General features: G+C 36.7%; 2 protein-coding genes across 3 annotated transcripts; one reads left to right on the top strand and one right to left on the bottom strand.

Moving 5' to 3' along the window:
* Nucleotides 1–660: 660 nt before the first annotated feature.
* On the bottom strand, nt 661–6,749 carry LOC105119469 (uncharacterized). 2 transcript variants are annotated; one of them, XM_011017611.1, is made up of 3 exons: nt 6,513–6,749; nt 4,892–6,164; nt 661–671 (listed from the first exon to the last, which is right to left on the bottom strand). In XM_011017611.1, exon 2 carries the CDS (start codon nt 6,109–6,111, stop codon nt 5,341–5,343), a length of 771 nt encoding a protein of 256 aa, XP_011015913.1. In that variant the 5' UTR covers nt 6,112–6,164; nt 6,513–6,749; the 3' UTR covers nt 661–671; nt 4,892–5,340. The 2 variants fall into 2 exon arrangements, with proteins under 2 accessions (XP_011015913.1, XP_011015912.1); XM_011017610.1 differs by lacking the exon at nt 6,513–6,749 and having other exon boundaries at nt 4,892–6,422.
* A 2,216-nt stretch (nt 6,750–8,965) lies between these two features.
* LOC105119467 (uncharacterized) lies at nt 8,966–10,006 on the top strand. Its single transcript, XM_011017609.1, has 2 exons — nt 8,966–9,574; nt 9,806–10,006. Exons 1-2 carry the CDS (start codon nt 9,021–9,023, stop codon nt 9,825–9,827), a joined length of 576 nt encoding a protein of 191 aa, XP_011015911.1. The 5' UTR covers nt 8,966–9,020; the 3' UTR covers nt 9,828–10,006.
* Nucleotides 10,007–11,070: the final 1,064 nt, after the last annotated feature.

Raw genomic sequence — 11,070 nt, 5'->3', positions numbered from 1 at the left:
AGTTTATATTATACTTGTTTGACATACCATTAGTGGAACCTCTAACCTTGACATTTGTTATTATCATTGTTTAATCGTTACATTAATATTCCATCTCAAAGTTCTCATCTTCTTCTTCTTCTTCTTCTCCTTCTTTTTCTTTATTATTGTTATTGTTATTATTGTTATTATTATTATTGTTATTACTATTATTATTTTTGTTGTTGTTATTATTATTGTTGTTGTATTATTGTATTTATAATTTGTACAATTAACCTCCCTGTGGTTCGACCCCGGTCTTGCTAGGTTATTTATTACTTCGACACTCCTGCACTTGGGAGAAGACATCAATCTTTTCGTCGTGTCATGGTGTATAAGTTCAAGCTTCCTGAAGAAACACGTATTCATCCTATCTTCCATATTTTGTTGCGTAAAAAGAAACTAGGAGACTCCAACCTCACTACTGTTGAGTTACCACCTACTATTGATAATGGAAAAATCCTCATCGAACCTGAAGCCATCTTGGACACATTTTGGGTAAAAAAAGGGTCAAGATTTCTTAGGGAAAGTCTTGTCAAATGGAGATAGCTTTCTAATGACAATGCTACTTGGGAAAACGCTCAAGAACTGCAGGAGAGATTTAAAGGACAAGGTTCCTTTAAATGGGGGAGGTATTGATAAGCCAAGAATATCTCAATGTGTGCCTATCAAGAATCCTAGGTTCATAGAGCTATGAAGATCTAATGGAGTGGACTTAGTCACCATGGTATTTATAACAGATTTGTTTGAATTGCCTCTACCTTTCGACTAGGCTTTCATTATATATAGGAAAAGTAGTGCTGTTCTGCTATACATAGTAATTACAAAGAGGAAATCTAGGAAGCTAAATATAGTAAGGTAAATTTCTTATTTAAGCATTTACAGCTATATACTTGACTTCAGCCTTTTTATTGACATCCCCCCTCAAATTGATACGGGTTTATCCATAAGCATCAATTTGGTCGTAAGAAAATAATGACATTGTTGTGTGAGAGTCTTGGTAAAAACATCAGCCACCTAAAGATTGCTGGACACATGTGGAAGTGATATAGTTTGAGCTGCAAAGGCGTCACGAATGAAGTGGCAGTCCACCTCAATATGCTTTGTGCACTCATGAAAGATAGGATTGAAGATAATGTGTATAGAACTTGTATTATTGGCAAAAAGAGGAGTAGGAGCACACTGCTGAAAACCAAGCTCAGTAAGGAGCCTGTGGAGCTAGATGATTTTGGAACAAGCTTAGGACATAGCCCTGTATTCAGACTCAGTAGAAGACTTGGAAACACGGTCTTGTTTCTTACTCTTCTAGGAAATAAGTGCAGGGCCAAGGAACATACACCAACCAGTAGTTGAACATTGAGTGTCAGAATACCCGGCATAATCAGCATCACTATAAGCAATAAGATCAAGAGAAGTACTAGCAGCATAACAAAGTCCTCTTCGAATTATGCCATGAACATAACGAATTATTCTTTTAACAGCAGCCATGAACTGACTAACCTATTGTACTGCATAAGAAATATCAGGTCTAGTGTTTGTAAGATAGATCAAGCTGCCTACGAGTGTACGATATGCTGCCAGGTCTGATAATAAATCACCCTCATCTTTGCGTAGCTTGAGATTAATTTCCATTGGAGTATTAAGGGGTGGTGAATTTTGGAGACCAATAGTTGTCACCAAGTCCATGGCATACTTGTGTTGAGATAAAAATATGCCATGTGAACCAGCATGAATCTTTAGACCAAGAAAATATGTTAGAGGACCTAGATCCTTCATGTGGAAGGATTTCTGCAAATGCTGCTTTAGTTGATCAATCAGAGCTAAATCAGTATCGGTGATAACTATATCATCAACATACACCAATAGAAACACAACTCCATGTGCAGTCTTACGTAGAAACAAAGATGCATCATATTTACTTTTGAGGAAATCAAATTGAAGAAGGATAGAAGTAAATCTCTCATACCAAGCACGAGGAGCTTGTATGAGACCATACAAGGAGCGGCATAACTTACACACAGCAGAGGTAGGAGTGGAAAATAAGCCTACTGGTTGTCGCATATATATATCTTCAGTGAGATCACCATGAAGAAAGGCATTCTTCATATCCAATTGGTGTAAACACCAATGTTTAGATGTTGCGATGGCTAGAATTGTTTGAATAGTACCCATTTTGGCTATGGGAGCAAAAGTCTCCTTATAATGTACTCCATATTTTTTATGGTTTCCAAGAGCCACCAATCGTGCTTTATATCTGTCCAAGCTGCCATCAGCCTTGATTTTAACAAAACAGACCCATCGACACCCAAGAGGAGTCACACCAGAAGGACAACCAACAATGTCCCAATTTGATTAGCTTCGAGAGCATGTAATTCTTCCTGCATAGCCTACTATCAGCATGGTTCTTTAGCTGCCTGTGAATAACCAGTAGGAATAACAATAGAGGATAAAGTGACAGAGAGAGCAGTAGTAGAATTATGTGCCACAGAGAAGTTAAATCCATACTTAACAGGTGGCACAGATACTCTAGAGGTGCGGTGTAAAGAAGCCAAAACAGTTACCTTAAAAGCCACAAAAGGGTGCAAAGGAGGAGCAGATGACAGGACAGAAGCTGAAGGAGGCAGCACTGGAAGTCTTCTCTTGTATACCATATGTGGTGATTGTGCATCAAAAGCGTCATTAAGTCTCTTATTTTACATATCTATTTATTGTTTTTATTTGGTTTTTTTATAATAATTGATGTGTTTTTCAGTAATGAAGTTTGTTTTAATATTTCGATAGGTTTTTGGAGCTTAAATGAATTAATTCAGGAAATTCAACATCGGAATTCAGAACAAAGAATTGAAGAGACATTTAGTTGAAGATTTAAGCAAATCTTGGTTCAAATAAGTGCTCCAAATTTGTCCCAAAAATCAATTCTATTCCAATTCTAGAAAAGAATATTATATGATTTATTTTAAGCCCAAACTTGTCTTATGTTGTGTGCAAACTTCAACCATTAAACACTCAAGGTTTCAATGTCAATCTTAGCCCAAATAATAGGTATATTTGTATACTTATTTGATGCTTGAAATCAGCCCCAAGTTAACCTTCAAATCAGTCCAAACACAATCCATGATCTTACATGTCCACACAACAATAATTGATTTATTTTGGGTAATCCATTGATCCAAGAAGGCAAGCACATGGATGGAAAGCTGGAGGGGACATTTTTACATTATTTTGGGTCAAAAAGAAGAAAGAGATAGCTCATAAATGAGGAAGAAAAACGTGCACCAAAGTGGTTGTAAAGCTGTCCTGATTTGATTTTTCAGAATACCTTTCGGTGTTTTGCCTATAACTTTTGACTTAGGTGTCCAAATGATCTGTTCTTTAATTATCTTGAAAGGTGACAGAATTCCCTATAAATATGTCTCTAATAGACATCTCGAGAAAAAGCTTCTAAGAGGGTCTAAATTGCTGTCTAAAGTTAGCATCAGATTTGTGTCCGAATTTTTACTGAAATTGTGTTGTGTTCTTCTTTATAGATTTCGGTTCTTTAGCTTGTAAAACTTATTATTTCAGTTTGATTCAAGTTATTTCATGTTTATTGAAGTGTTCTTATATATAATCATGGTTGGCTAATCTCTTTCTTGGATCCAAATCAAGGATGATGGTGGTTGAGGTGAGTTTTTTAAGATATGAATGAATCTTAATGTTTATCTTCTCATTTTCTTCATGAATGATTTATTATTGTAAAGAAATTTTAGAAACCATTTAGGTAATGTTATAATCTTGAATTTTTATGCACAAACTTTAGTTTTGGTATAGAGATTGCTTGATTCAATGTCTTACTTAATATGAAAGTACTTGTTCATTCTTAAGCAATAATCAATCTTCATTGTAATATCTTCCGATCTAATATCACCATCGTTGATTTTAGGTTGAGTTATCTTATATATCTTGAAGAAATCACCAATACATCACCATTAAAATTGATTTGGACGAAGACTTACTTTTTCTTGTTATTTAAAATCTATTTACACTTTTTCATCCTTGAAAACAAATCCATCAATTATTTTCAACCAAGTTATTGTTAATTTAATTTCTCTTGAGCTTTTTTTGTTACCTAGCTTAATTTCTAGATCTAGCTCTCTGTGCATATGACCTCGATCTTACCGAGTTAATTGCTACATCGCACACTCGTGCACTTGCGAGTTAAAACAAGCTGATCATAAAAAGCGGTCAAGCATGTGGCTTGAACCTGTCAACTTGAGCACTTTGCAGATGAGAAGAGTCATTAAAAGAGGGTAAAGAGGCAAAAGAAGTGGTCGAGGATGAAGGCAAGGGAAAGAAACATTGATTTTTAAAGAAACTAACATTTCTGGAAACATGAACTTGATTAGTGTGTTAATCAAAACATAGATAACCCTTTTAAGTAATGCTATATCCAAGAAAGGCACAACTAATTGACTTAGCAGAAAGTTAATTTCTATGAGGTGGAGGAAGATGCATGAAGCATACACACCCAAAGTTGTGAAGATTGATGTATATAGGATGGCAATGATGAAGCTGAAAATATGGAGACTCTAGACCCAAGACTTGTGAAGGAAGTCTATTGATTAGATAAGTTGTTGTAATGAGTGCTTCCACCCAAAACTTAGGAGGAACATAATTTTCAGTGAGCAAAGTATAGACCACATCCAAAAGATGGCAATTCTTGTGTTCTGTTACTCTATTTTGCTGAGGAGAATAGGAACATGAGCGTTGAGAAATGATACCATTAGATTGCAAGAAAGATTAGAAATTGTTAGACATATACTCCCCTCCTAAATCTGATCTAAGAGTTTTAACAGTGGTAGAAAATTGAGTGTTAACCAGTACAAGGAACAACGTGAATATAGAGAAAACTTCTGATTTGTTCCACAAGAAATAAACCCATGTATAACGGCTATAGTCATCTATAAAGGTTACAAAATTCTTGTATCTTGCATGAGAAAGGATAGGACTAATTCCCCAAGCATCACTATGAACTATCTCAAACAGATTTGTTGCTCTGCTGCCTTTAGAGGGAAAAGGTAATACTTTACTTTTGCCAAGCTTAAATGTGACACAATCAAGGAACATACTGGAAGAGGAATGCATTATAGTGTTTATTAATCTAGATTTCAATAGATGGGAGAGAATTCTAGGATTTGGATGACCAAGATGTTTATGCCAAACTTCATTAGACACTTTAGGTGCAGTACAAAAGAGAGATAAAACAGAGGAAGGAACCAAGGTGCATGGAACATGAAATTAGATGAAGAATAGACGTCCGTGCTTAGGTCCCTTCGCTACCAGCTATCCCGACATCTGGTCCTGTACAATACAACCATATTTAGAAAAGTATACATCACAGTTATTGTCCACAAACTGACCTATAGAAGCCAGATTTATAGCAAGCTTAGGTGAGACAAAAATATCCTTTAAAGGAGGTATATCACCAATAGCTATAATGGGAAGAGCATTGCCATTAGCTGTTTGAATATGTGAGGATCCAGAATATTTGCGGATATTACTTAAGCCACCAAAGGAGTTTGTCATGTGATTAGAAGTACCTGAATCTAAGATCCAAGGAAGAGTTGAAGAACCAGTACCTTGAAGACCAAGCATGGAGAAAGCACTCACAATCATTTCTTGCACCATCTTTCTGGTTAATAAATGTGCTGGAGGTTGTGAGATAGGTGAGCCAACAAGAGGCTGTGGAGCAGAAGGACCAACATTGGTAATAATAGTGTGATAAGCTTTGTTGATGCGAGGAGGACGGATAGAACATTCCTTAATAATGTGTCCTGACTGTTTGGAGTAGTTGCAAAACTTATTTGGACAATGAGGTGCAATATGACCATACTTCTTACAACTATAGTATTGTGTCTTGCTCATATCATGGTCTTTCCCTTTATTGTAAGCAACATAAGCAACTGGGGCAACTCTAGTTTGCTCCATAATGGTTTGAGTATGGAGACGTTCTTCTTCACGCAAGAGTTCTCCAAAACAAGCATCCAAGGATGGAACATGATCACAATTAACAAGAGAGGCACGTACTAGTTCATATTCAGATCGTAATTTCATCAGAAATTGGTCACGTTGGCTGATCTTATGGACTTGCTGCACTACCAACACTCCTTCGACAGAGATCTTAGTTGTAACAAGATCAGAATAGTCATTTCACAGACTCAAAAATCCATAATAGTAATCTTGAATAGAGAGATCTCCTTGGGTATAGTTGGTAATAGCCAACTCAAGTTGAAACCGCCTAGCATTGTTATCTTGGTTATAGACTTGTGTGAGGTGATCCCACATAGCCTTTGCTGATCTATGAGGGCGCAAAGACAAGATCAGATGTGGCTCCATAGAACTGAGAATCCATGACATGATTTGTGCATTTTGGCTGCTCATACTGCTTTAGCAATAATAGATCCCTCAATAGCCAAGTCTCCTTTGTTGCTGTTATCTATATGGCCCCATAACTCCTTTTCCTTGAGAAAAATCTCCAGCTGAAATGCCCAAGCAATATAATTTTTGCTAGTAAATCTGACACAAACATTATTTGACTTTTCCATGAAGCTATGACTAAGAGGAAAAAAAAAAGGACTAAGATTTTATGAATTCTATGAGAGAGGCTCTGATACCATAACATATTTGTTTGAATTGCCTCTACTTTTTGATTAGGCTTTCATTATATATAGGAAAAGTAGTGTTGTTGTGTTGTACATAGTAATTACAAAGAGAAAATCTAGGAAGATAAATATAGTAAGGTAAATTTTCTATTTAAACATTTATATTTGTATTTAAACATTTACAACTGTATGCTTGACTTCAGTCTTTTTATTATTGACAATCTGCACACAGAAGAAGGAGGAGTCAGGACTCAAGTCTGTTTTGTTCTGTTTGACTAAATGCCAATTATTTGGTAGGAATCAGTTGCTAGAGTCTTCATTCCATGTAGTTGTGCTATTAATTTTAGGAAGAGTATGTTATTCATATTTAAACTCTGGAATTATGCAGAGAATGACAATTCATTATTATTAACAAATACCTGTGGTATGTTCTCAGCCAGAGAAGAATTCTATTTGCATAATACTTTCAGTTTTGACCGGGATCTGTAAGATACATAATAGAGTTTGGAAGGAAAAACTTATGGGATTCATGAATTTCAGGATATCCCTTAAACAGCGTTTCCGATTGATATGTCTGTGTGAATAGATTTGCTAAGACAGATCACAGATTATGGCCAGAATATTTCGTTTAGGGCCTTGTGCCACTTTTTATTCAGTTATTTGGATCATTATCTGCTGCTTTCTTTTTCTCTAAACAATGACATCTCAGCACTCTTCATAGTATTTGCTTGAAACATTCTTACGAAAAGAGTTAAAATTCTATGGTACAGGCTTTGTTTTGCTGCTTACGGTATTTGAAAATGGAAGGGACAAATAAGTCGGAGACATGGATTTTCCCAAATGCTAGAGGTGTATCTAAATATTAGAAGTGCGGTGGCGATATTGTTCTCCCACTGCCATTTATATGATGACTGGCTAAAGTCCTATTATTAGGATTTATGAATTAAACACGAACTGGTATCTGTTTTTTTTTATTTGCATTTCTATTCATCTGTGATACTAGGTCTTGATATTCCCCACCCCTCTTGCTCTGATTATAACTTTTCTTCAATGAATCGGGCAACAAGTTTTCAGCCCCGAATTTACCAAGATGTCTTTATAGGGAGATGGAGAAAGGTGTGCATGCTCCGTTCTGCTAGTGGCACAACTCCTCCAGTTAAATCGTACTTTGATTTACCTTTACAATCTCAAAAAGGAGAAGTGTCATTTGGAGTGGGTTATGAACCATCTTTTTCTGATGTAAGCTATGCCTTTTGCTGTGGCTCTTCGTAGAGCTAATCTTAGTGTTAGGAACTCTGGTGCTCCACAAGTTCAACCACCAAAAAAGGAGCGTGGCTTACCATGATGGGATGATGCGAGAAACTAGTCATGGAAATATCACCTTATTCTTTTCTGAAACTAGATGGCACGTTCTTGCAACAAGAGACCCTTACGAAGAGCTTGATCAACTTCAGTTTGTATCTGGTTTGATGGAGATCCAGCAAGCAGATGGTCGTGTCTATGTGTCTGCACAGGATTTTAAGATTTTAATTAACATTTTGGAGAAACTGGCAAGTAGCTGTGGCTTAAAACTTCCTTCTGGTGCTTTACTTGAAGCCCCAGTCTTTACTCTTGAAGTCACAATGGAATGGGAATGTGATTCTGGAACTCCACTGAATCATTATTTGTTTGCACTTCCAATTGAAGGGAAGCTTCATGAAAAAGTTTTTGATCTCTTCAGGTCTACATCTCTGTCCCTCCGATGGAGTTTCTCTTTTAGGCCCTCCCCTCCCTCATGTGAGACTCAATCACCTTCTTCCTCTGCAGAAGATAGCAAAGTTGTAGATGGTTGGAACTGTCTATGATCCTCCTTACAAGCCAGAACATGTTTCAATCGTTACCCCGACATTGAATGTTGGTGCTCATGATTTAATGCGGTTAATTAAGTTCTGGAACATGAACTATCTTCCTCCACACAGAGTACGCCCCGTCTCTCGGTGGCCTCGCTTTGGAATCACAAGAGCTACCTGATCAGGACAAATGTCATTTGACAAGGTGATGACGGAATTTTTTCTTCGCATTAATGTTACACTTACCTGTATAAATCACGTGCCTTTAGATGTTGATGATTCAGCAAAAGGACTAACATTTACTATGACAAAGAAGAAATATGAACTCTGTTATAGTCGGGGCAAGCAAAAGTACATCTTTGAATGCAATCGTGATCCTCTTGATATTATTTGCCAAGGTCTCAACCTTTACATGCCCAAGGCTATCTTAGATAGAGTGGACTCTAACAGTGTGCCAGAAGCAGTTAAAATGTCCAGGAAAACCTCTCAATCTTCAGCTGTTGATAGAATCCCCAGTGAGGAACACAATAACATGGGTGGTTGCACTGAGAAGCGACGTGATGATAGATTTCTTTTGTCATGTGCTTATTTTACAATTAGAAGGCAGTCACGAAAGGCCGATGCTAACAGGTTATCAGCATGGCAAGAGGCTGGGAGAAGAAACCTCAAGATGACATATGTGAGGTCTGAATTTGAAAACGGGAGGGAGAATGATGATCGCACAGGATCTGACCCAAGTGATGATGATGGATACAATGTGGTAATAGCTGATAACTGCCAGCGAGTTTTTGTTTATCGCCTCAAGCTTTTATGGACTATTGAGAATAGGGATGCTGTTTGGTCCTGGGTTGGTGGAATATCCAAAGCATTTGAACCCCCTAAGCCTTCTTCATCTCAGCAGGATGCACAGAGGAAATTGCATGAAGAGAACCAGATAGATGCTGGAGAGCTGCTTCAAGATGATATCTCAAATCTCCCTTCTACCAATCATAAACTAGATTCCCCTCACATCACGCGGAGACATCAGGACTCTTTCATCTCCATCAGACTGAGCAGAAGTATAGAATTCACCATATCCTTCAATTGGTATGTCAGCGTTACACCTTGTGATTTCGGATTTAAAGGATCCAACTTGGGAGTAATTTTTTTTTTTTTTATCGAACTCGCAACATTTCAGAACTCTTACTGTTTTTTTTTGGTGTGATGTAATGCGATTCGGCATCATTAAAACTCTTTTAGTTATGTTTGATCATTGTAATCTCAATTTTCTATGAGCTTTTTGTTGATTGAGATGCATCTATTTTGCTTTCTCAACAGTAACAAATGGAAACGCAGGTGATTCTGAGGAAGAAGGGGTTCGTCATTTCATGGTGAAAGTTATTGAGCCACAATTCAATCTTCAATCAGAAGAAGCCAATATTACTTTCGAACCATTAGTTTCTTGGAGATTCGTCCATGTAGTTATTAACCCTTTCCTTTTCTTTTTTTCCTGTGGTTTCTTTTCCTATGATTGTTATTTGTTCATGCACCTTCTTTTCGTTAATATCCTGTTGATTATTTTATGCCATTGATATTCCAAGTATACCAGAAGCCCATGGGTGACGGATTTTTATGCTTAGGGAGGGAAAATGAAACCACAACGTAAGTTACAGTCAAGGGAAAGCAGTGTGGTTTTATTACATCTTATTTCTGTTTTTTGAATCAAGAGTAATTGTTATAGAATTTCAATCTTCATGTATTGTAGGTTTCTGCAGTAACCACTGATTCATTCTTCTTGTAATGTATTTATGCTGGAAATGTTGGAAAACAGGAATCCCTAGATTCTAGGAATTGTGGTGAATCCTATAAATACGAAACAATCTTTGTAATTACTGATGTTGACCAGAATCCTACAAATAGGAAACAATCTCTTTAATTATTATGAATATTATGTTAGCTAAAAGTTAGGGATCTAGACCCTAAATTAGTCCTAATAAGCTTGTATAGATTGTTGTATGTTCTGTACAGAATTATCAATGAAATAAAAAAATAAAAACAATTATTTCATCTATATATTTATGGTATTAGAGCCCGGTTCTAACTCTGAAACCCAGGCCATCTCCAAGAGTTTTTGGGCTTCTTCCCAGACTCTCTGGTTTTTTTTAATTATTATTATTATTGTTGTTATTATTATTTCAACCCAACATCATGTCTGAAATCTCTTCTTCTTCTGTTTCCAATCACAACCTACCACCGATAACGCCATCTACAGAACATCCTCCACTTAAAATCACCAACATTAAATTGAATGTTGATAATTTTCTTCGCTGGTCCCTTTCTGCCCAGATGAATATCTGTGGCAGAGGAAAACTAGGATACTTGAATGGAGAGAAAATAAAACCGGCAGAGACAGGTGCACAGTATACAGTCTGGGATACGGAAAACTCCATGTTAATGTCCTGGTTAGTTAACTCTATGGAAGAAGAGATTGCTGCCAACTATTTAAGCTATTCTACCGCTAAGGAGATGTGGGAGAACCTTAGATAGATGTATTCAGATCTGAATAATCAATCACAAATTTATGAGCTCTTGTTGAAAATCAA

The sequence above is a fragment of the Populus euphratica genome, unplaced genomic scaffold (assembly GCF_000495115.2).
Source record: "Populus euphratica unplaced genomic scaffold, PopEup_1.0 scaffold2947.1, whole genome shotgun sequence".
Classification (NCBI taxonomy): domain Eukaryota; kingdom Viridiplantae; phylum Streptophyta; class Magnoliopsida; order Malpighiales; family Salicaceae; genus Populus; species Populus euphratica.
Note: the sequence above shows the minus strand (reverse complement) of the source record. Positions and strands in the feature narration are given on the sequence as shown.